The 27,366-nt window shown below is 32.5% G+C and overlaps 3 protein-coding genes across 4 annotated transcripts in view; 2 read left to right on the forward strand and 1 right to left on the reverse strand.

The window, feature by feature from the left end:
• Nucleotides 1-23,414, reverse strand: LOC139481297 (regucalcin-like). Of its 2 annotated transcripts, none has more exons than XM_071264490.1 (6): nucleotides 23,277-23,414; nucleotides 7,787-7,951; nucleotides 7,121-7,300; nucleotides 6,532-6,747; nucleotides 822-965; nucleotides 1-251 (listed from the first exon to the last, which is right to left on the reverse strand). In XM_071264490.1, the coding sequence occupies exons 2-6, from the start codon at nucleotides 7,941-7,943 to the stop codon at nucleotides 46-48; spliced, it is 903 nt and encodes a 300-aa protein (XP_071120591.1). In that variant the 5' UTR covers nucleotides 7,944-7,951; nucleotides 23,277-23,414; the 3' UTR covers nucleotides 1-45. The 2 variants fall into 2 exon arrangements, with proteins under 2 accessions (XP_071120591.1, XP_071120597.1); XM_071264496.1 differs by lacking the exon at nucleotides 23,277-23,414 and adding an exon at nucleotides 8,717-8,734.
• Nucleotides 10,091-13,029, forward strand: LOC139511711 (uncharacterized). Its single transcript, XM_071298784.1, has 3 exons — nucleotides 10,091-10,111; nucleotides 10,715-10,954; nucleotides 11,851-13,029. The coding sequence occupies exons 1-3, from the start codon at nucleotides 10,091-10,093 to the stop codon at nucleotides 13,027-13,029; spliced, it is 1,440 nt and encodes a 479-aa protein (XP_071154885.1).
• Nucleotides 23,304-27,366, forward strand: part of LOC139481266 (ornithine decarboxylase-like) — an 18,449-nt gene continuing 14,386 nt past the window's right edge. The window contains exon 1 of the mRNA XM_071264450.1: nucleotides 23,304-23,525. The gene's annotated coding sequence lies outside the window, so the exon portion shown is untranslated. The remainder of the gene's footprint in view (nucleotides 23,526-27,366) is intronic.

Below are 27,366 nucleotides of genomic sequence, written 5' to 3' on the forward strand. Positions count from 1 at the left end.
TATTGTAATTGACTTGTTAATATATGGTCAACATAATGTTTTCAACTATCCTTCAAACTGAACTGCAGGATTTCCTTTCGCTCCAAGATCAGTCACTTTAAACACAGATCCAGACAATGGATACTTTGATAACTCTTCTTCAGGGCATCCGTATCGACTGCATGTGACGAACATCTCGTCGTAATATGTACCTCCAAAACAGCAAGATGAGGTTCTGTGTGCTGGCATGTGGATTACACTTACACTTTTACCTTTAAAGAATAATGCATCATAAACTATACAAGCATAACAATTCTTCAGTGGACTGTGAAATTGGGGCCAAAAATTTAATTATGTTTAAGTTGGTAATATAAGCAAGGGTAGCGATAAGTGCTTTCATTTTTATCAATTACATGATATTTGGATGGATCTTTACTGAGTTAGGTTTACAATATAATTAAAATATTGATCTCTGATTACGTTATACTACATAAATTATGTTTATAACATTACAGAAACAAATCCGCTTTAAAATGGGTTCAATTGGTGCCCATGGGAATACATATAAGACGTCAATACACTTTATTACTGAAACGTATACCTATATGTATATACATAATCAATGCAATAATTTAAATCTTTAATCAAGGTTCAATAAATATAACTCTTTCGTAGTTTTAGTTTTCATTATTGTAAGTTTTTTTAACATGATATGTGGATAACTTTTCGTTGGGTGCTAGTATTTGTTTCTTAATAAGAGTTCATATTGTTCTATAGTGTGCTTGTTATTTTGATGTCCTATATAATTGTTTCTTCCCTTACTTCATAATTTTTCTACAAACCTGTGTCAGGATCGAATTGAACAACTCGTCCACCAAAGAAAAAAGCAACCCATAATTTTCCATCAGTGTCCATAGTCATACCATCAGGGACTCCTAGTATACTCTCTGTTCCTGGTTCAAATTTGATCAGTGTCTGTTGGTTTTCTATAACAGAGATACATGACTACTTGTTATCATACTTAAATGCCATTTTTGACAATAACTCCATACTTGGAAAAGGTCACATGGGTGGGTGTGTTACAATAATCGAAAACGTAGCTTCCTTTAAACTTGTTTTTATTCATATCGACCGTTTATTTAATTTGAATTATAACTGGATTGCAAATCTGGCTAATTACCGACACAGAAATTGTGCCTTACAAAATGTATCGTAAGCGAAGAAATGTATGCCCAAATTTTCTGGGAGTATTTAGGGGACGACTATTTGTTTTATTCTGGTGAACCTAAACATATTGGCTTCATTAATTGATATGAGTATATGAGTTACATTTAAGTAGCCTTTGTGGTTTTTAACTGTCTTTACTTTGGCAAAATTCTCAGTGTACCAAATTTTAATCCGCCCTATGGAGTTGATGAGTAATGGCATGGCCAATTTAACTGGTTCGTTTAACCTAGAGCAAACATATAAGGAATTAGAATTCGGTCATCTGAACAACAAAAACGAATTCTAAATGTGCAATAGTTGCAATACTTCGCTCAAGCATGTGCAATCGAACTATAAGGCTAACTCTATGAAATGCGAACGAAATAATATCGCATTACTCTTTCTATGCAAACTAACTCTTTTCCTAAGTCAGGAACCTGTTATTCGGTGGATGTCGTTTGTTTGTGTGGTTCATAAGTGTTTTTCGTTTTTTTTATATACTAAGTAGATAAGGCCGTCGGTTTTCCTGTTTTAATGGTTTTACACTCACTACTGTCGTTTTGGGGTCCTTTACAGCTTGTTGTTCGGTGTGAGCCAAGGCTCTGTGTTGAAGGCCGCTTTTTTTACCTCTGATTGTTTCCTTTTTACACAATTAGACTTGGATTGATAGTCGTCTCATTGGTACTTACACCACATCGTCTTATATCTATTAACAGCAACACATTAATCTAGCAAACGTGTCAAACCATTTATATTAGACATAAAACGACCTTCATACTGCTACATGCCATCCGTTTTTAATACGCATGTATAGTCTGTGTGTAGCTTATATTATTTTGAACTTCTTGGGCGTAAACGCACTGAAAAATTCATAACATGCAATTTACAACAAAAGTTCTCATAAAACATGCACTTTATATTTTAAGAGATATAAATCTTGGTAGGTGAAGTGCAAATAAATTGTTTTTAACAACATATTCCAACATTTGTTCATATGTTAAAAGACTGACAGGATCAGGCTTTCTTTCAGCAGAAGATGTTTATGATAACAACTTTGAACCAGATGCTCCGCAGTGCGCAGCTTTATACGACCGCAGAGGTTGAACCCTGAACGGTTGGGGCAAGTATGGACACAACATTCAAGCTGGATTCAGCTCTAAATTTGGATTGTGATTAAATAGTTGACACAGCATAGGTTTCTGACACAGAATGAATGTGGTCTAATGAAATTAAAAAAAAATGTTTGCCTTTGAGCAATTCACTATGCTGTTGAATATTAATCCTCTCAAAAAAATGTTTGAAGAAATTTTCTTTTTATTTATGAAATCTGAAAGGAAAAAAATTGACCCTCCAATTTTTTTTCACATCCCCCTTTCCTTTATTTCAAAACTGATCTCAATTCAAATTTCTAATGAAGTTTGCAACAATAACTACTCATTTAAATACATCATAAAATATTAAAATGTAAAAAAAGTACTTGTTATCACTGAATGGTAAAGATTGTTTTAATCTATCAGTTGGTAGTAAACGTGAATATACATTGTATATTGTATAAAACAATGATTTAAGTTGATTCAACTACTATTCTGGACAAAGAAAGATAACTCCAATTGAAATCCAATTGGAATTTCTTGCTATTGCACAATATTGTGCAATTAGATATTTCTTGCTATTGTGCAATACTGTGCAATTGAAAATATTTGCTATTGCACAATACTGTGCAATTGAAGATTTCTTGCTATTGCACAATACTGTGCAATTGAAGATTTCTTGCTATTGCTGAATACTGTGCAATTGAAAATTTGTTGCTATTGCACAATACTTAATATAATAATTTTGGATCCTGATTTGGACCAACTTGAAAACTGGGTCCATAATCAAAAATCTAAGTACATGTTTAGATTCAGCATATCAAAGAGGCCCAAGAATTCAATTTTTGTTAAAATCAAACTTAGTTTAATTTTGGACCCTTTGGACGTTAATGTAAACCAATTTTAAAACGGGACCAAAAATTAAGAATCTACATACACAGTTAGATTTGGCATATCAAAGAACCCCAATTATTCAATTTTTGATGAAATCAAACAAAGTTTAATTTTGGACCCCGATTTGGACCAACTTGAAAACTGGGCCAATAATAAAAAATCTAAGTACATTTTTAGATTCAGCATATCAAAGAACCCAAAGGATTTACATTTTTGTTAAAATCAAACTAAGTTTAATTTTGGACCCTTTGGACCTTAATGTAGACCAATTTGAAAACGGGACCAAAAATTAAGAATCTACATACACAGTTAGATTCGGCATATCAAAGAACCCCAATTATTCAATTTTTGATAAAATCAAACAAAGTTTAAATCTGGACCCTTTGGGCCCTTTATTCCTAAACTGTTGGGACCAAAACTCCCAAAATCAATACCAACCTTCCTTTTATGGTCATAAACCTTGTGTTTAAATTTCATTGATTTCTATTTACTTAAACTAAAGTTATTGTGCGAAAACCAAGAATAATGCTTATTTGGGCCCTTTTTTGGCCCCTAATTCCTAAACTGTTGGAACCAAAACTCCCAAAATCAATCCCAACCTTTCTTTTGTGGTCATAAACCTTATGTCAAAATTTCATAGATTTCTATTTACTTAAACTAAAGTTATAGTGCGAAAACCAAGAAAATGCTTATTTGGGCCCTTTTTGGCCCCTAATTCCTAAAATGTTGGGACTAAAACTCCCAAAATCAATCCCAACCTTCCTTTTGTGGTCATAAACCTTGTGTTAAAATGTTATAGATTTCTATTCACTTTTACTAAAGTTAGAGTGCGAAAACTAAAAGTATTCGGACGCCGACGACGACGACGACGACGACGCAGACGACGATGCCAACGTGATAGCATTATACGACGAAAATTTTTTCAAATTTTGCGGTCGTATAAAAATGAAGCATGTCTTAATTTAGAAAGTTTATGATACCTATAATTAGAAAATCTACTCTTAATTAAACATTTTAGAACTAAATTTATTTTAAAGTTAACACATAGTATGGGTAAAATCTCTGTGTTTTTACTGTGCTATAATCTGGATAATGCACTGCAAAGGTGTGCATTAACTACCTCAGATATACTGCACAGTTCAAATCTATTTTTACCTTTAGGGGTGGTTCCTAGATTTTAAAAGGGGCGTTATTCTATCAAATTTAAAAAATATATCACCGAGCGTAGCGAGACTAAAAACAATATTGACGATTTTAAGGCAAACACGATAATTTGTCCAATCCTAGGGTGAACGACATGTTCGTCCCCACCCCCGAATCCGCCATCTGCCTTGAAATTACGACAAAACTGAACTTTGTACAAACATCGTAGTTTCAGAATAGGAAAAAAAAAGGTTTCTCATTCCTTTTTTTCAACTTAGCTTGAACATAAAATGTACATTTGCGTACAACATAAATCTTAAATCATTGTTTTAAAGTCAGAAAGAAAGTTAAAACAATTTTTGATAACTTCCGCCAAAAAAGAAATGTATCTAAGAATATCCGAATAAAAGAAATCTGATTTGGACTAGTTTTTATTAGATTCAATGGAATTTATAACGACTTCTTGAATATCTATTCCCCATATTTTTGGATCGAATTTAAAGGGGGTCATATTTAAGTTTGTTTAAAAAAAAGGGAGATTAGCTAGAGATCAATCAGACTTCATTTAGATGGACGTGTCAGTAGATACAAAGAAATTTGGGGGAGGGGGGAGTAAAAGATTGGAAAGAGAAACGTATTTTCTGTTTATTCAACATTTAAAATTTAAAATATAACATCTAATTCTTCCTCGGTTTATCTTTCTCTATTAAAGCATATCATTGGTGGAAAGAAATTCAAAAGCAATTAATCTAAACTCAATAACCCTTTCAGTTATGATTTTTTTTAATACAACGATTTGAAAGTACTCAATTTGTCAAAGTCTTAATCGTCATTTATTAAAAAATAAATGGGAATAGATAGAATAGAAACATTAAAAAAAAAACTACCATTAAATTGCAATTTTACAATAAGTCTAAACCTATAAAAAAAAAGTTATCAATTTAAAACTTACCAATGAAAGTCGTATTTTCCCTTTCTTTACCCTACAATAAACTTTCCTAGGATCCGTAGATTGCGGGATATCGTCCACATCTAAAACAATCACGTAAATTTATGACGTCATGTGTTAAAACAGTTATTGGCCAATCAAATCGGTATATAGAATTTAATCTGCACGCGCTCAGGATGACCCTTTAACCCGAACTCCTACGTCGTTCTGGTTAATAAGGGTCACCTGAGCTGTGCAGATTAAATTCTATATACCGACTTGCTTGGTCAATAACTATAACTTAATTATAATTTCTTTAATCATTTGGTGTGACTTATATAAAAATAATATTCTGAAGGTTAAATCAAGACCACAATGTGAAGAAGGACATATAGCCGAGAAAACTCAAAAGAACGAAAGACTAACAACGGTTCAGGAGAAGTAAAAAACACGAAAATAAGGCGATGACAAATTTTACCTTCTTTATTGGGCATTACAGTATATATATAGAAACTTATCAGTACAAACATACGCGCATACGTACATGTAAAGGGCACTTATTTTGGTTATCTGTTTCAATGTTTAACAAGACTTTATCATCAACACAAATAAAATAACTGACAATACCAGCGTACAACAAAAATTAAACACAAAAAAGGAACTACAAATACACATCTATTTTGGTATGCTCTTTTCATAAGAATACACAATGTGCTTTCAAAATATTATAAAACCAAAAAATGAAATTCATAATCTTTATTAAGTTTGCACATTCACCCCTGTCGTATAGATTGTATGATAATTATATAATATGTATATAGTACTATCTACTTATAGTTACATTAAATAGATGTATGTTTCATTATAATACGTTATTTTGATTGGCTACACTGCAATCTCGCGTTATTCCTTAATCAACTTCATTACACAATAAAATTTATCATTGAAATAAAAACTTGATAAAAATCGTGTTTTCATGATCCTAGCTTACAAATGTAAGTATTGAATGCTTCTTTTTGTAACGTCATTGGGTTGTAAAAGCGTTGACCGTGCTCACATTTTTAGAATCATCGAAGTGCTTCCTTCCGCCCTTCTTACAAAATGTACTTCGTTCAACGGTTTTACATGCAAATGAAGTTACAAAAAGAAGCATTCAATTCTCAAATAACACTACATCTTATTTCGATATAAATTATCAAGTATTTTTTTCGGCAGTAAATGAAGGATATTCAAGTACGTACTCTCTTTCCAAAAAGCATGACTGATATACCCGTTATCAAATTTACTTACTGATAGTTCCACTGTTTAAGTCATAGTCGAACACATAAATACATCTTGGGATGGAGTCGATGAAGTACATGGACTTGTTGTCAGCTGACCAAGCTAACCCATTAGCACAGTCCAGGTTTTCTAAATGCTTTTTGACAGATCCGTCCGTGTCGAATGAATACAAAGAACCTTGACCTTTCTCTATAATACCTGGTGGATTTTCCATGCCCACTGTACCTATAAAGAATAGTTGTGATGTTAAAGTGTACTTCAACCGTATGCCATATGTGATAAACCATATTGTTATAGGACTAAATATAAATCCGCGATGAGAAGTAGATTAATAAAGAATCTGAACATGTTACTCATATATAAGTATTAATGGAAGCTATGCACTGAGGCAACTTGTAATGTTGGCATTTTCCCCAAAGAAGCAAGTTTTGAAAACCTGATGCCAATATATATATTTTTGATTCCTAATATCGGAAATAGTCATGTTTTGTTAAAAACGTACAATGGGCAATTTGTTAGAAATATAAATTACACTGCGATATAAGTAACTGCCTTTGTCTTTATCTTATGCTGAACCCAATCAGTTACTAGTACTAACCTGCCCATAACCGACCATGGGCATCACATTTTCCATCATTAAATCTGGTCTGTTTATCCTGATCCACTTCATGTAAAACAGTGACTTTCTTGCTATCCCAATCAAGACGAGAGATTGTTTTTCCCAAACCAACTATAACACCACCCTTTTTTGACGGTATTACAAATCCTATTGTTTTGTCTGTAAATATAATTATAAAACCATTATATACTAGCATCATATATTGATCTTTCGCAATGAAACATTTACAGTGTGCAATACTAGTGAGCAGAATTTTTTTTAAAATGAATTCTCACTATTGAAAATATAATCTCTTACGGTTTCTTAAAAACAGGCTTTTAGTCTTAAGTATTGCTGTCTCATTGGTGAATATACTATATCACCTCTCGTTCTTATTAAAATATTCCATTACTAATCTAAAAATTAACCGTACAGAGTTTCTTCCCTTAAAAGTAGAAAATAATCCGCCTTTTGCTTTTCACATACAATTCTAGTGAAAAAACAAACATCTAAATGTTATTTCTTGGCAAAGACAAATATCGCTTAGTTAACATCCTGAAATCCTGAGTGAAAAATTCCAAATCCGCAAAAAGTGCTCGTTGAGTAAATTTTTCCTCATTTTGACTTTAGTACTTTGACAAACCGTTTGAGCGGTTCGTGGCATACCTAATGTAATCTTTTGTACTTCCTTTGTAACGGAGTTCCATCGGAAAACACTGTTAGCATATATGTCTACATAGTACAGAGTTTTGGAAGCTTCATCCCAGTGAGGACCTTCTCCTACTGTGACGCATGCATCTTTGACTACAATTTCTACGGGCATTTCTTTCCCTGTAATTTAGTAAAAAAAAAAAAGGTAATATAGTAAAAGGTAACTCATTTTGATTGATCTCAGAAATGCAATGCATAATGTAAAAGTCACAAATACTTTCCCCAACTCGGAAGATGATTTTTACATTGATACTATGTGTCTCCATGTCCTGAATATGCATGAAATAGTTGCCACTGGACGTTGTGCAAACACACAACAACAAATCAACCAATATATCTTTTTGGTTTTATGATGAAAGCATTAGATAGCTTTTAATTGTTGTTTTTTTTCGTATAAGGGAGCAGTTATTTGCATTTTCTTCTCTCAGTTCGTCATAAAAATGAGATGCTAAATGTTGTCCTAGGCAGTTGCCTTCACACTGATAATAAATCAAATAAGATCTCAAAAATGAAAAGAACAAAGGCAACAAAAGATTCACGAAGGCACTCAGCACAATAAAAGATTTTTTTTTCTTTCTTTGTTTATAAAGTTTTAATAATAAATAGTGAATGCATTCCATACTGAATGGCATGCTATATTCTTACGTTTGTTTTCTTAATTACTTATATTTTTGGTAAAATTAAATGTCTTGTTTGCCGGACAAAAGCATATTTTTGAAAAAGTTAAAAAAAAAAAAAAAAAAAAAAAAAAAATACAAGCATGGCTCAAATTGCGCAACCAAAAACATTATTGACAGTGACGGTAATATTTGATGACTCTACACTTTTGGCAAATATGATTGCATCTATTTTAATTGTATCTTCCCATTTTTTAACCCCACTTACCTAAACTATATTACGTCATGTCATCGTTATCAGTCACGCAGAAGTTTATCAAACACCTTATCAGTACTGAGTCATACCACGATCTAACGTTAAATCTACTTTTTGAGGTATATAATAAATACACTTATGTGCAGCATAGGTGACTTTATGGTACAATGAAAGACTAAATTTTAATTGTATTCAGTCTTGTGTTATCATGTTTTGTAAATTTTAGAAATATGTAGAAAATAGTTACGGATGGTACATAGAATGCTATGTGATTATCTAACTTGAAACTCGTTGGAATTTTAAAAGCTTTGGATGAACGGTTCATGAGTAAATGCACGGACAACATGTGTTTGCCGCCTACCCGACCGCCCGACTGCCCGACGTACATCCCCAAATCAATAACCGGTTAAAAATGTATAAATAAGTGTTTTTTGGTTTGTATTCATGCACAATTACTACTGAGACTGCAATGTGTGGGAAAAAAGTTGTCTTTTTGGAAATAATTTTAAGCCATTTTTTTTTCTTCAAATTGGGATTTTTTCCTAGGGGAAAAAGCCTTTATTCTTCACTAATTTAAAGCAAACAATATCACTGCATGGTGTTAAGGTTTTCATTTCTCTGAAATATTGCCACCCATCCCCACTCAAAAGATTCACCACTATTTTCAAAATATCCCCCTTCTCCATTCAAAAGATGCCCCAGCATTATTAAAGTTGCCATGTCCATCTTGCGTCTTAAATCAAAAATTGATTCAGTTTTGATATACATAATACATAAAAATTGTTTGTTTACATACTTTTTCTATATCTGCTTATTCTTACATTTCTTTGAAATCTAAAATTTCTCAGGCCCTTCAAGCCATTTCAACCCAAAACACTTAGCCTGCTTAATTCAAAATTGAATCTGGAAATTTATTTGAAAATTCCATTTAGAACGTACACTCATTGCCCAATTATGTATCATTTCAACGAGGAAGATTTAAAGACAAAAAGGCGTAAATTTCCTTATCATATCAAGTAGCTGAGTTCATTTCAAGGAAACTGACACTTAAGAAAGTAAAAGATAAAATCAAGAAACAATTGTTTTTCCTTATGAAATACTGATACTTATACTCATGATTGTTTTCTAAGTCTTCTATTTAGCAAAAAAATTAAAAAAAAACTGCCATTTTAGTTTCAGTTTTTATGTTCTCAACAACTTCAAACTTTCCATTGTTTTAACAGTTCATTGCATTGTTTCAAAGTCACTATATACATGATATATAATCAATAATTTTCTTTCAAAAAATTGACAATGTGTGTACCCAAGCCAAAGAAAAGTTGTTTGCAGTTTGTTGATCTTATTGAGCCTGCAAAAAACAGGAGAAGACAATAATTAATATAGAAAATGGCGGAGAAAGAATTAATGGTAAGAAATTTAGATATTTAAACTAATTTCGTGTTTAATTGTGTTGATATTTTTACTTTTCCAAGATATTCATTAATTCATCAAAGGAAAAGTTGCATTTTTTAAAGATATTTAAGTTTGTTGTTTTGGCAAAGTCTACATATATTCCTTCTCAAAATTTGTATTTTGTTCAACATTTTAAGTCATGGTTTTCCTGTACCCACATAATCCTCAAAAAATTGGTATACAACGAATACTAATGAACACAAAGTAGGTATCTATCAAAAGGAGGGGCACAAACATAAATACAGGGTACTGAAATTCTGTGACACTAATCTACCAGATTAAGGTCAAAACCTATCAAACTCAGTTGATCTCGATAACTTCAGAAGCAGTCCTTTACATTGTAATTGATTTTCGAACTTAAAAAAAAATTGAGTGATTATTGCTTGTCAAAAACTATAAAGTTTAATAGCTATCTCAACCTCCCACTTTTACCGGTAATAAAGATATTTCTCTCTGCTACATGAAATAGATGGATAATGAGCAAAAGTATTGTAAAATAATAAAAATAAGAAGTTTGTTGTTACTTTTTTCTAGGATTAATGGTTATTTATTTTGTAGACTGATATGCAGAAAATGGCAGGAATGTCCACAGAAGAATATGAATCTTTAAACTTTTACAAATACCTTTGCTCAAAGATTGGATCTGAGGAAGTCGTGAAAATTAGAAGATTAACTACAACTATGATTGATATGGGACAAACAGATATTTTTAAAAACATAACAAGTGGAAGTAAAGGGGAAGGCCTTTATTTCAAAAGCAGTGATTTTGATCTAATGGGTATTGATCCTTTCTTTAAGGTATATCAATCTGAAAAAGAGGCTGTTTTTGATGGTCCGTTTATTCCTTTAATTATGAACACTGAGGAGACCCTACCATGTTTTACACAATTACGCCTGCCTAATTATTTTCATTTTTTGCTGCCATCTTTCAAAAACAAGTGGCAAAGAACTCACCTTGGATATATGTTTTCGAGTGAAAATTACAAACTAGTCCATTTGTCGATTTATCCTCCCAAAATTGCAACAGTGTTTACAAATATTCATGGACCATGTATATCTGATATAAATGGTGCTTTGGATATAGCATTTTGCCTGAAATGTGACCGATGGATATTTCAGGCACAGCCATGGGTTAGTAGATCTCGATCTACATGGCCTTCACCTGAAATCATTTCCAAAATAATATCTTGCGGTGTGTTATTTGTGCCAATAGGCTGCAAAGGATCTGTCAATGAAAATCTAGAATGGCGAATTTCATTTTCCGTAGCAGAAATTTTTTTACATATTCATTCAGTCACACGCAATTATTATGCTATGCTTTGTTAAAAACCTAATTCCAATATCAACAGTTTAAAAACAACAGACCATGGTAATTTAAAAAAAGTAAGAATATTTTTCGTATCAAGTTAGTTAGTCGGATAAAACAACCGTACGATTGACAAGATATCGACACGCAATTACGACTACATCGGTTACTGTAGTTTTGTTTCTTTGTGGTTTATAGACATATCGTTTTTATTAATCGGGAAAGAAGACAAAATGGCGGATCGCAGAGAATTGATACTCTAAATTTAAAATCGATGGTGATCGCTTATCTAGCGGAATAAAACTTTAATATCTATGAATTTGAGCATTCTTATACAGAATGAACATAATATCAATTTTTGATTTTTTTGCGAAGTTTCCCTTTAAAGGAAATAGTAGAGAAACATGAAGATTTGAAAGGTTTATTGTGTTCATACTTCTTGAAAACACTTATGTTTTGGATTTCAGAAGAAACAGACCAAAATTTATGGAAACCTTATAATATCATAACATGTTTTCTGTCATGTTTACAAAGACTGCTGTACTGTGTAAAATATTCAATCTTGCCACATTATTTTATTTCTGATAATAACTTTTTCTGTGCACGGTTCAATGTGATGAACAAAGAAAAATTAATCACCATACTTAAGAATTTAAATGAACAAGGAATAAACTGTTTCAAGTCTTCTGAGACCCTTCAAGATTATCCAAGACTGTCCTTCCATATCCCAGAATCTTTTGGAGTTATCAGAATAATACCAGAAACATTTTCTTATGTTCCAAGTATAAAGAATATGCATCTACTATATCATTTTCTACATAGTTCTAGAACAGGTTTATCTAGAGGACTATTTGCTATACATTTATCAAACGCATGTAAGTTTACTCTAGATACTTCAAAACATCGCTATAGCTCAGAAAACAAAAAACAATACTTGAAGTATAAATTTGATTTGAGCCATTTATTGATTGGTGTTAATTCAGATGCAGTATCAGGATGGCTGACATTAGCATCTTTCTTCTATGTGCACAAAAACTATGTTGCCTCATTATCCGTAGTAAATTATACATTGCAGAAATACACAGATGAGAAATTTTATACTGTATTGACCACGACTGAGGACATATTAAATCATTTCCAAAAACAGGAGCTGAATCTGATGAAGAAAGAAAAGCTTTATACGATATATAAAACATTAACAATTTTTCCTCTACAATTTTATGATAAGTCATCAATAATTTCACAAGAGTTACGAGTAGATGTAGATGTTACAAACAACCATGCAACGTATCATCCAATAGGATTTGCATATTTCCTTAGCTTCCTATGTTACTACCATGGACAAGACATAACATCATGCAGACATTTTCTACAACTGCTTAAATCAACAGTAACATATCCAAGTTTACAAGCAGATATAATTTTCACATGTTCACCACTGTTTTGTGGTATTGCTCATCAGTTATTGGGTGAGACAAACTTTGCTAGACAAATGTTTCAACTATGTGCCATGTTTGATTCGTATAATTCAACTAGTGCAGCATCAAGGTTACAAGGTCTCATCTGACACTATAAACATTACAAAATGTTATCTAACACTAACAACATAATTAAGTCAATAAGAGTCAGCTGAATCTATCAATTTACAAGGTGTCATCAGGCACTAACAACAGTCAAGGGTCTAACTTAAATAAGTTATTAGAGAAATTAACAAACATGTCGTTATTGTGGGCTAAAATATCAAAATACTGTAATAACATATGTATGTTACATGTTTCAAGGTGACAATATACAAACTTTATTTTGTTAAATTTTTCACAAGTTCTATTGATATTATAATGTTCTTTATGTATACTAAACTTTGCAAAGATATAGCAGTTCATAGTTTACCAATCATGCATAGTACACCTATGTTATTACAGAAAATATATTCCTGCAATAACCAAAGCCGAAGGGTGTTATTACAGCTTCTCTACATCTCTTTTAAGCCTTTGCTCAGAAATATATCACAGTGTATTTCAATTCATTGTAAGAAATGATGATCAGAACTTGTAATGAGGCACTCCGCAAGATTCCAAGTAATTCCCAAGTGTCTCATTTACTCTCATATAATAAGTTACATGCCTTTAATAACTAAGCCTTGTTATTACAGCTTAATTTTCCCTTAAAGGCCTTGTATCATTGATTTACTATGGTTGATCAAAATTGTATTAATGGAATTAGAAAATTAGTTATCAAGGTAATATATTAAGCTACTGCGCAAAGTTTCAAGAATTCCCAAGTGCCCACAAAAGATAAAATATTTACGATATATTTAACTGATAACAAAGATATGTTACTACAGACAAAGGAAAATGGAGTAGACTCATGCAAGTGTCTGTAATAACACATGCATGTTATTTTTCTCTGATAACTTGTTAAAGTTACACTCTTGACTGAACAATGTTATTTAATGTCATCTGACACGATCAAGGTTATAAGGTGTCATTGGGCACTAACAATGTTATTTAATGTCGTTATTTAATGTCATTGGGCACTAACAATGTTATTTAATGTCATCTGACACTTTCACAGGGCACTAACAATGTTAATTAATGTTATCTGACACTATCAAGGTTATAAGATGTCATTGGGCACTAACAATGCTATTTAATGTCATCTGACACTATCAAGGTTACAAGGTGTCACTGGGCACTAACAATGTTAATCAATGTTATCTGACACTATCAAGGTTAAAAGGTGTCATTGGGCACTAACAATGTTTATTAATGTTATCTGACACTATCAAGGTTATAAGGTGTCTCAGGGCACTAACAATGTTATTTAATGTTATCTGACTCTATCAAGGTTACAAGGTGTCACTGGGCACTAACAATGTTATTTAATGTCATCTGACACTATCAAGGTTACAAGGTGTCACTGGGCACTAACAATTGTCTTTAATGTCATCTGACACTATCAAGGTTACAAGGTGTCACAGGGCACTAACAATTGTCTTTAATGTCATCTGACACTATCAAGGTTACAATGTATCACAAGGCACTAACAATTGTCTTTAATGTCATCTGACACTATCAAGGTTATTCAGTGTCATCTCAGACTATCAAGATAACTAGGTGTCATCTGATGATACCAAGGTCTAATTAAATTGTTACATTTGACATCCTCAATTTATATAGTATGTTGTACTGTATAATTACACACTTCATAGTATGGTTCACCAGCAAAAATAGAATCCCACTAAGAACAGTGAATCCACAATAAATTGTATGCTATCTAAAACTCAATTTTCAAAATGGTCAACTATCAAAATAGAATTTTATTATGCCTCGGATGTTTATCTTCTTACAGTATAAACATTACATCATCTGTTTTCTTTCAACTCACTATCATTTTGAATTCATGTTATCTTGATGTTTTTTTCTTTTATCTTTGTTTGGATGATATATAATTTGTAATATTTATTTGCATCATTAATTTGTCAAACTGTTATACAAGAGAAGTAAAATACAAGAGGCTGTCACAACGACAGCAAACCGGATTTATTAACATTTATTTGTGTCCTGGCAATATCACAAGAACCATTACTGATAAATGGTGAAAGTAAAAATCGTCAATATCAAAATTGACAAATTTGACCTCCATTTTGTAGTCAGTATCAACATATTAAATTTGAAAAGCTTAGATTGAATGGTTCATGAGTAAATGCAACAACGTGAATGGAAACGCCATTTTACGATCTTTTAAGAACCATAACTCCTGAACTGTAAAAATCGTCATTATTGAACTTGACCTCTATTTTGTCATCAGTAACAACATATAAAAATTTCAAAAGCTTTGGTTGAATGGTTCATGAGAAAATGCAAGGACACGACTGGAAACACCATTTTTCAATCTTTCAAGAACCATAGCTCCTGAACGGTAAAAGTCAAAATCGTCATTATTGAACTTGACCTCCATTTTGTCATCTGTAACAATATATTAAAATTTGGGGAGCTTTGGTAGAACAGTTGATGTGTAAATGCACGGACACGACTGGAAACTCAATTTTTCAATCTTTCAAGAACCATAACTCCTGAACGGTAAAAATCGTCATTATTGAACTTGACCTCTATTTTGTCATCAGTAACAACATATAAAAATTTCAAAAGCTTTGGTTGAATGGTTCATGAGAAAATGCACGGACACGACTGGAAACACCATTTTTCAATCTTTCAAGAACCATAGCTGCTGAACGGTAAAAGTCAAAATCGTCATTATTGAACTTGACCTCCATTTTGTCATCGGTAACAACATATTAAAATTTGGGAAGCTTTGGTAGAACAGTTCATGCGGAAATGCACGGAAACGCCTGGAAACTCCATTTTTCAATCTTTTAACAACCATAACTCCTGAACGGTAAAAGTCAAAATCGCCATTATTGAACTTGACCTTCATTTAGTTGTCAGTAACAACATATTAAAATTTTAAAAGCTTTGGTTGAACGGTTCATGAGTTAATGCACGGACAACATTTGATTGCCGCCCGCCCGCCCGCCCGCCCGACAGCCCGGCCGCCCGCCGTACATCCCCAAATCAATAACCGACATTTTTGTCACAAAAATCCAGTTAATGAAAGTACCAAGACTTTTCTGTCAAACGGTCTCAGAGTTGCGATCACAAGGTGTTGTTGTTACAAAAGTCCAGTAAGTTAACTCCTGTAAAAGTGATCGAATTCAAATGGCAGTACTGTATGGTCAATTACTCATGAATCATTGATGGCAAACAATTCTACAAAACTATATGAGAGCTTCGTGTTAAACGGACTCAAATGAGTTGCCTTTACATTCAAGGTGATTTTGTCACAATACTATACAAGAATGTGTCCATAGTAAACGGATGCCCCATTCGCACTATCCTTTGGAACATGAAATTGGGACAAAAACTCTTATTTGCATTACAAATATAACGATCATATCATAGGTAACATGTGTACTTAGTTTCAAGTTGTTTGGACTTCAACTTCATCAAAAACTTCTTTGAGCAAAAGATTTATGCTGAAGCGGGATAGACGGACGGACGGTACGACGGACGCAAAGACCGAAAAACATAATGCCCCTAGTTTGGACATATAAAAAATCATCAAAGTGATACGTGATACTTGATTACTACTAATTCTACCATATATATACGTACGAAAGCTTTCAGTAAAACGGTATTGAGCAGTTGGGCTCAGACTTGGTATTAATGGCACAATACTAAAATTAGAGTGCCATCACTTCCGTAAACATGGTAAAATCAAAATGATGGTATAACATGGTCAACACTTAAAATGGCAAACAATCCTACTGAGTATGAGAGAGTTGCGTTCACAAGGTGTTATTGTTACAATACTAAATCAAAATGGTCTTTCTTTTGTACAGCTTTATTAATCTAGTTTTGATTTTGTTTTAAACCTGTTGACCATCAAATATCGGCATTGGTATTTTAAAATAATTGTACAGATCAAAAATAAAATATTATTAATTAAATTTTGTATGCGTTGTCCCCTACAACTTGTATATGTCTTCTTTGGTAATATTGAAAGCCTTTTAGTTGTGTAATACCATAAATGACCTCATCCACTTTGTAAAATTCCACATTTCTTATGTAGTTTTATTTACACCTTTTATGGAAATTTATGAATATTAAAGTGGTAAACAAGATTTTTTATTGGACTGCTCGACAATAATTTTCAGTTAGTGCATGAACTTACTTCATGTAGTTTGAAAAGAGGGGGGAAGTTTTCTTAACACATCCCTTATTAACCCCCACAAAAATAACATACGCTGAAATGTCTCTCATGTATCAAAATACGTTGAAATTATCTTACATCGCATAACAAACAGGAATATTAACCCCCACTGCTAAAAAACAATATTGAAATTAAAACATCTATTTTTCCCCAAGTGGTTAGTATCTATATTTCATTACGACCATGGAAATCAACCTATATTTACAATGAAAGTCCCTTCCCCGAATTAAAGAGAATATAACTTCTGAAAATTTTAGCTATATACGTTTTTTCCCCAAATCCTCTATAAAGTTTAAAAGATTTTGTCCTTAAGTTTCATGTGAACCTTTTTAATTTGCTAATCAGAATCAAAGATTGACTCTTGGGGTCATACTTTTCACCTGATCGGCACCAAATAAGGATCATTTGTAGACGATCATCCATGCCTAGTCTCCCTTAAATGTTTGGTTAAAATTCCAAAGAGGTTTAAGACAAAATTGTAGAAAATCTAGGATGTATCATACAGTAGTTCCAAAGGGAACAGTGTGTCATAATGTTGTAATGTGTGCCATCTAATTACAACTGTAAGATTAAAAGAGGACCGTGTGTACAAGATCAACCAACTAAAATGGTAAAACATTTTGTCTTACCGTTTCAGGGGAGAATATTTTCAAAATTGGTATTAAGGTATCAAAGTTTGTTTCTGGAGGGTTGCCAGTACCTTTAAGAAAATACAACATTACTCATACCGACAGAAAAGTATAATATTATGTTATATATTGCCCCTGTTTACTTTATTTTGATAACCATTAATAAGGATTTAATAAATTGCTTCCAACGAATATTTATTTAAAAGAATGTTGTGCGTTTATATGTACTATAAACTGTTATAAAATAATGTTGTGCTTTTATTTACACTATAAACTATAAACACCTAGACATCTGACAACCTTGTCTTTCATATATATAGTCTGTTTGGGACTTCATTTTTTTGTTAAAAGAAATGACTATATATCTTTTGTCGTTTCATGGATAACCAACATAACAAAAGTATTTCAATATACCATCATTAGACATTATATTGTGAAGGTAAAGCTGTACTTGGACAGCACCTCATCAGTAAACTAGAGGATACAAAAAAATATAATACCATCATTACCGGATATCGGTTGTGTAGATTCAATAGGTAACACAGGCCTGATTTTCGGCATGAGCGGTAGGTAAGTAAATAATAAATTATTATTGTTAATAGCACTTCTATGGTAATGATTTTTTTCGCGCATTGCTAATGCAATTGGCTATGGGACTGTCAAATATACAATACCAATGACTCTAGTCGTGTATTGGCGTGTTATCTAAATAAAAATATCAAAGTGATGCACCCACACTCTACTCTGAGGTAGCTGTATTATAACATTAATTTAGGACTTTCTTTGAGATATTATTGTGTCTGGGGATCAGCGAGAGACACAATTGATGCCCCGCAAATGTAAAATTTTATTTTAAACAACTATATAACATTAAACGCTTATTCCCCAAAGATGACAAACTTCAACTATATCTCCCAAAAGAGCAAATATTAATATAAATCAAAACCCTGGCCACATGCACACCTTCAATATATTATGTTCAAACAGCCAGCAAAGTGAACTCTTACTAGGATTTAAACTGTAGGAGGAGTTATCTGGAAACGCACCTCTTGTGCCAGTAAATACTCTAAAAAGTGACAAAGTTCAACTATCTCCCAAAAGAGCAAATATTAATAAAAATAAAAATCCTGACTACATGCACACCTTCTATATGTACAAACAGACAGCAAAGTGAAAACTTCTTAGGATTCAAACTGTAACTGAGTTAAGCTGAATAACTATATATACCCATAATGGGACGGACGGACGGACAAGGGTAAAACAATATGCCCCAACTTTAACTTGCGGGGGCTTTAAAAAAATTAACAAAATTGTAGATGCACAATGGAAATGGTATACATTAAAAGGTAGAGATCTTTTTAATAAGCTTTGATAAAACGTTTAGGAAGAATTACGTTTGCAAATGGATATCGCAGATTAAACAATGGTGTATATATTTCATAAATTGCTAAGGGATAACCTCAATACAAACCAAAGAAAGAGGGAGAAGGAGGAATGGACACCTGAAGGAAAGAATTGAGAAGGGACAGGATTGATCCCCTCCGTTAATGTGAGGGACGATGAACATTGGGCACATATAAAATGTGGCGGGAATAAACACGCGTAACAGTACAACAAGTATCGTAAAAGTACCTCAAAGAGGAGAAAACGCAAATGTATTTGCCAACCCTAAGAACTGTTTTGTTGATTTTATGAGCTTTCTATACAAATTAGCATATAATATTTTGACAGAATTTATTTGGTATTTTGTTTCCAGAATTCATTATTTTTTCGATTTTCAGTTAAATAATTCTAAGAGTCAAAGTTGTATGCAAAATTTTGAGAAAACTTGTGACATTGCAGGTTATATGTAAATTGATTTTAAATAAAAGTCACACTATACGAATAAAGAATGGCCAGCTGAGGACTACAACTGGGTGTGGGATTTTCTTGCTGCATGCGTTATTAAAGACCCATATTAGTGGCCGTTGGTTGTTTTATATGCACTTTGGTCAGGTTGTTGTCTCTTTGACATATTCACCATTTCACTCTAATTTTATCAATGGTATGAAATCCAAAGTTTGTGTCACGTATATGTGCTTGTTTTCCCAAACTCTAACGCATAGAAAGATAAGAAGATGTGATATGATTGCCAATAAGACAACTTTCATGCATAACGTCATGGTTTCCTCAGATTGTAGATCACGTCTTTAAAAAAGACCCACGTCATTCAGTCTACCGTGAACATGATTTAAAAAAACACCTTATGATTCGAAGTCATTGATGATATAAAAAAAAGGATTGCCAATGAGACAACTCTCCACAAAATACCAAATGACACAGAAATTAACAACTGTATGTCACTGTACAACCTTTAGCAATGAGCAAAGCCCATACTGCATAGTCAGCTATAAAAGGCCCCAAAGCGACAATGTAACACGAGTCGTTTGTAGACGAAAAGCGCATCTGGCGTACACAATTTTAAATCCTAGTATCTATAATAATTTAATTATATTCATTTTTTATGAAATTGACTGACCAGAGAGAAAAAAACGTGGTCACAATCGAAGTAACCCATTCAAATCACTCGAGAAAAAAAACACCCAGCCAGACACTTTACCTAGAATGAAAACTGGTAGGTTAATCTGTCGCAGATCCGGGTGGGCATGTTCTGTAGAATTCAAACTTGCCGATCAAAGATCTTACGCTAATACAAAATGTCTACATCAGAAATAGCGAATTCGTACTCATGTGTACTTCAATTTAACCACTTAGCTTAGAGATGGACAACGCATGAATCGTGCGTATAAAGTTATTTAAACTGAAGGAAAAGAATGTGAACATTGAAGGTGAAACAAAGGCATGACTGATTCGATCCACAAAAAAAACATTCTTATACAGGTAAAACGATGATAAAAATATATTTTTAATCTATAATATAGAATTAAACAGACCTTTAGTAAAATCCAATTGCACGAGTTCGTTTAATCTATCTATATCTATATTTTTGTTTTCATCGCTTATATGGTCAACTAAGGACATCGGAGGTCAACTCGATAGTTAATCAGATGGCGTCTAGACTAAATTACACACGACATGGAGCTACATATTATAGAGCCCATGCCCTATAAATTGTTTATTTTAGACTTTTAATAGTTATGGTTAATGTTTTACATTGTTATAAATCAAATTTGACAATTTGAGTCAAATAGGTGAACATGAATTTGACAGCTAGTGCCCCTTTAAGTGCGTTCTATGCATTTGATTTACAATGAATACCTCTATTTCACTATCAGTTTTTATTGATTGCATCTCTGGAAAAAATAAATGCTAGTTACAAAAAATAAAGAAATGTGTATTATAATTGTCAATTAGACCAAGGATATCAACCTTACACTAGATTCCAATATCATCAGTGAGAAAAACATTGTCAAACTTGCTCTGACGTCTGGCACCCTCCTTCAGCACTTGCTTAATCATGACTGATTCGATCCACAAAAAAAAACATTCTTATACAGGTAAAACGATGATAAAAATATATTTTTAATCTATAATATAGAATTAAACAGACCTTTAGTAAAATCCAATTGCACGAGTTCGTTTAATCTATCTATATCTATATTTTTGTTTACATCGCTTATATGGTCAACTAAGGACATCGGAGGTCAACTCGATAGTTAATCAGATGTCGTCTAGACTAAATTACACACGACACGGAGCTACATATTATAGAGCCCATGCCCTATAAATTGTTTATTTTAGACTTTTAATAGTTATGGTTAATGTTTTACATTGTTATAAATCAAATTTGACAATTTGAGTCAAATAGGTGAACATAATTTGACAACTAGTGCCCCTTTAAGTGCGTTCTATGCATTTGATTTACAATGAATACCTCTATTTCACTATCAGTTTTTATTGATTGCATCTCTGGAAAAAATAAATGCTAGTTACAAAAAATAAAGAAATGTGTATTATAATTGTCAATTAGACCAAGGATATCAACCTTACACTAGATTCCAATATCATCAGTTAGAAAAACATTGTCAAACTTGCTCTGACGTCTGCATGGCAACCTCCTGCAGCACTTGCTTAATCAGGTTACCACAGCAATTCATAATTAAATGTCCGTCAGACGACAGAGCAATCCCGAACTGTAAAAAACCTACATGTATATCGTAATGGGACGAGCTTAACTGTGACATGTTCGCTTGAGCAGGCTCAAATTAAATTGGGTTAAGATGTCAGTCTAACGGTGTTTCATTATCAATACACGATGCATCGGATTTAACGTCCCAATTCTGATTGAATGATTGATTGGTTGATTGATTGATTGATTGATTGATTGAGTTGATTGCACCAAGGATATTCTATACAAATCCTCGATTTACGGGGCGCCGAATGGGACTCATACAAAATTATCTTTCAGTGGACAAAAGTTACTTTTGTCATGACGAAATTCATTTTTGTATCACAGACTTGACTTTTGTTACCTAATTTGAAAATTGGGCGACAAAAGTCAATTTTGTATGCAAATTAGTTAAGTTTGGATTCTGTGAACTAATTTGCATACAAAATCGACTGCTGTACGTAAGACAAAATTGACTTTTGTGAGACAAAATTGACAAAATTGAATTTTGTCTGACAAAAGTCAATTTTGTCGCACAAAAGTCAATTTTGTCGTCACAAAATTGACAAAATTGAATTTGTCGTCACACAATTGACAAAATTGAATATTGTCTAACAAAAGTCAATTTTGAATCACAAAAGTCAACTTTGTCTCACAAAATTGAATCTTGTCTCACACAATTGACTTTTGTGTTTTAGTTTCAATATCAGGTAACAAAAGTCAATTTTGTATGCAAATAAGTTTATATTTGCATACCCTTTTGACAAAATTGACTTTTGTCATGACAAAAATTAATTTTGTCTACAAAAATGAATTTTGTCATCACAAAATTGAAGTTCTCATAAAACAAGTCTGTATCACATAGTTTTGTAAGACAAAAATGATTTTGTTATGACATAATTTTGTACAAAACCGCAAGACTCCCAATCGGCGCCCCGTATTGATTGCATTTTAAACATGAACTTTTTTCCCCGTCACAAAAGAAGTGTGTTTTGTATTTTATTGTACTACGAATATAAATTGATTATTCGTGCTATTGCAATAAGTTCGACGATGATAACTTATCAGAGGTCCTAATGGGAGAATCATTCATTCATTACTTATTTTCAATATACAGTCAGATAAAAAAAAGTTCCGCCTGGACCGTTCTATCGTAAATCCCGTCCTGACCCCCATGTAGTTAGCATTCGCTTTTTTGAAATTTATGATTAAATTAATTTGCATCTTTTAGAAAAAAATCAAAAAATGTTATAATATCAAGAGTATAAAATAATAGATTTAGTGTAATATTTAAAATAAACTTACTTAATTTGGTGATATATTATGTGTATATTCATCCGCTTGTTGCTAAAATAAGCACTTCCGTCAGTATTAAAGTTCATTTCCGCTGAACATTGCGTGAACATTGGATGGTGTGCAAGAACAGAAACGACTAACGTCAAACAGGGTTGTGTGGGAATATCTTGAAGGGATTGAATTTTTCACTAAGGTCTACATACAGTAGACAAAATTACGCCGAAAAAGGTTTCAGTTGGTTGTGAGGCGTCAGTCCAGGTAAACAAATAATCTTAGAAATAAGCTGATAACCTGACACTTTATTTCTTAAACATGTGACATTTGCATGATCAACTTTATACACGTTAGATGTCAGTTTTAAAATTCCTCGTACGAACTCAGCCTTTACTTGAAATATAAAAAAAATGAAAGTGGTTTACAAGGCAAACTCAACTAAGACATGTATTAAAACAGATAAAGAAGTGAAGAATATGAGACATCACACTCACAGATTTCCTCACCAATGAGTAATGTGATACTGGTAATGACAATGTCAATAAACAGGAAAATACCAAACAAAACTTGGATATAAGAATTTTCTTCGATTTTCCGCAACCAGCTTCAAGGCTGGTCTCCAACACCGCCAATGTAGATGTCTCTCTGAATTCTAGACAGTTCGGCACCCAGACAAATCGGTACCCGGACAAATCAACACCTGACATAGACAAATCGGCACCCGTGAAAAAGAAATTGGCACCCAGACAAATCGGCACCAAAATGGGTGCCGAAATGTCTTCGAACTTGGGTGCCGATTTGTCTTGTTACCTCTCTCTCTTCATTGAGTAAAAGCCAGAATTGGTATCTTCAAGGTACACATAAATGTACAGAGCTAAATTAATACACCTTATCACTACAAATGTATGTGTCCGCCATTACTGGATATCACACAGTTTCCCTTAAAATTTTGATGTCATAAAACAAAATATCTGACGCCACAATGGAAGAGTGATTGGTGTATGACGTCGAAAGTTCAAGGGGCTTGGTCAGCCAGGAAATTGGAATATCAATAAGGTGTATGGCTGACCACCCTATACAATTTCCAAGATGGCCACCATAGTTTTTGAGCACTTAAAATGTTGGTAAAGTAAGTAAGTAAGTAAGTAAAACTTTATTTGGATTCGGCATATTGACAAACAATACAAACATAAGCTCTAATGAGCTTTTCACCGAATATAAAAAAAAATGGTTTGAATTCAGATGCAGTAATTTAATAAGGCTCTTCACAGTTAGTTCGGTCAAATTGGATAGGGGGCAAATTTTTTTGAAAGATGTGGTAAAAGTAAGGAAGTGTGTGAAATCCTATGCATGTTTCCAAGCAACTGCTCTGTTTTAATGATGTTTTCCCATATTTTTCACACCATTTTTACCTCCATTATGAAAATCTGCCCCCTTTCCAATAAGGCTGAACTATCCATGAAGAGCCCTTTTTTTCTACCTTTTTTCGAATGGCGTCCTGGTCTTAGGCAATTGGGAAAAATGTGACATACATGGTGTGAATAGTCCCATTTGCCTATTCCTGTAATTGATCCTGTTATTGGATTCATTTTCTATTTGTCTCAGTTTAGGAGTGACACATGCATGTATTTTCATTGGTTATTGAGTGCTAGGGACAACCTTTATTTTGAACGGTTTAAACTTAACGAAGAAATTAGCTGGTTGTGCCTCTGACTCTAGTTAAGTTTTAAGGCATGACATGAACTAGATAAGATGATTGAATTTCAACTAAAATTCAGAATGGAAGCTGGGAATGTGTAAAAGGAGACAACAACTTGATGAAAATAGACGAAGGCCACCAACTAAAATTCAAAAAAAATAATACAAGACTAACAAAGGCCAGAGGCTTGATCCTGACTTGGGACAGGTGACAAAATGTGGCAGGATTAAACATGTTGAGTGAGGTCTCAACCCTCCCTTTTACCTCTAGCCAATAAAGAATAAACAAACACACAGCAATACACACAGTAAAACTCAGTTTAAAAAAATTCTAATGTCAGAATAGTTAACAGGAGAAGCTACATTGTAAGCAAAATGACAATTTTATGTTTCAGAACATACATGTATGCATGCCAACATTTAATTGGGGGAAGTTGTTATGCCGACATTTATTAGGGGGGTAGTTGTTATAGTACATTTTGTTATTAAGCTTCTGGCATCTGTAAGCCATATGTACATGTAATTATGCCATGTCCTGAGTTTTTACATACCCATTTAAAGGACTTGTTGGTATGCCGTTGCCTGCCTGTCTGTCCGTCATTTAACATGTTGGACAGTAACTCAAATTGCTTGAATCAATTTGCATGAAAATTTGGTGAATTATTTATATCTATTGATGTGAGCTCCGTTTCGTTTTTCATAAATTTAGGTGTTAGTTTCCGATTATTTTTTCTTAATTAATAAAGGGTGATTTACCAGTTTTTGAACAATAACTCAAAAATGCTTTCTCAAATTTGAAAGAAACTGAAGTAAATTGATACTAGTATTGCCATATCCTCCCTTTCAATTTTTATTCATATTAGTTTTAAAGTTTCCAAGTTATGGCATTTTATTCATTAATAAAAGGGGGATTTTTCAGTTTTCGGACAATAATTCAAAAATTCTTTCAGCAGTTCTCATGAAACTTTGGTTAATTGTTTATATCTATTGATGTAAATTTCCTTTTGATTTTCATAAATTTTAGGTTTGACGTTTCTCAGTTATACGAGTTATATGTAAGGTTTTGTTCATTAAAAAAATGGTATTTTCCAGTTTTCCAACAATATTTAAGTGCTTTGAATAGTTTTCATTAAACTTTGGTGTCTAGTTTATATCTATTAAGATAAGCTCTCTTTAGTTTTTCATAAATTTCTGATACATGTATGAAATTGAGAAGTTAAGTTAACTTTATTCTTAGAAAACATGATGGTCATGCGCTCATGGCGCAGCTGTTCATTCAAAGATGGAATCAGAATTGTGTCTGTTTACCATCAAAATGAACACTTGAACTTGTTTTAATCTCCAGTTGTTACTAAACAATTTTGTCACAGGTGTTAAATTCATGCAACAATTATGAAACTATGTATAAATAAGTGCATTTAATACAGAAGATTGATTTCTTATTTTGGACATTTTGAATTAAACTTAGAAGTCCTAAATGAACTCATGACTTAATTGACAGCAACTACAATGTATGTAGACATCAAGCAAAGTTTCAGCTTTAAAATGACACACAGACATAATTAATGACATACATTATCACTGACCTTTTATTGACCTTCAACATTATTTTAGAAACATTATATCAGTACATTCATAATGTAGATTAAATTGACATGTTAAAAATAGGAGAAAAAAAGATAAACTTTTGCTGTAGTTTGTGTGATTAAATGTAGAATTTTATTTGGATAAAAAAACAAACAACTCTCCTACAGTAGTAAATTTACATGTGTGTAAAACTGTTTTGCACATGCTTGTCTTTTTTGCCAAGCCCATTTTATATATCACTTCTTTTTTTTTTTAAAGTAAAATGGCAGCTTATGAAATAAATGTAATTTTACACATGATGCAATACTGTAAAAATTTCATCAAACTATTTTCAAATATTATTCATTTGCATAGAGTTTGATACATTGAAGGTAAGAGTTATATGTATTCATTTGCATCAGACAAATCAATTGTTCTTGTAAATTGACAAAAATTGAGAAATTGTATCATTTAAAAAAAATCTATAAAAAAATGCAAATATTTTTGCATTTATACTTATTTGTAATAAGAAATCAAAACTCTGTGTCTGAAAGTATTTCAGTTTTTGAAAAGGGAAGAAAAATCTTATTTTTCATGGATTCCTATATTTCTGTTGATTGCACATTTTGTTTCTGCAATTTAGAGGAATGCATTGTATAACAATCATGGCAATGTTTAAATCAATTGAGTAATTTTCAGATTGCATACACTTTATATAATGAATTTGTAAAAAATAACAGTATGAATACTTATTATTATAAACCCAGTCAGACAGTGATACAGTTTAAAATGTATTGTCTTCTGAAAATTTCCAAATAGATTATCTTGCTTTGCATATAAT

The sequence above is a fragment of the Mytilus edulis genome, chromosome 1, assembly GCF_963676685.1.
Source record: "Mytilus edulis chromosome 1, xbMytEdul2.2, whole genome shotgun sequence".
Classification (NCBI taxonomy): domain Eukaryota; kingdom Metazoa; phylum Mollusca; class Bivalvia; order Mytilida; family Mytilidae; genus Mytilus; species Mytilus edulis.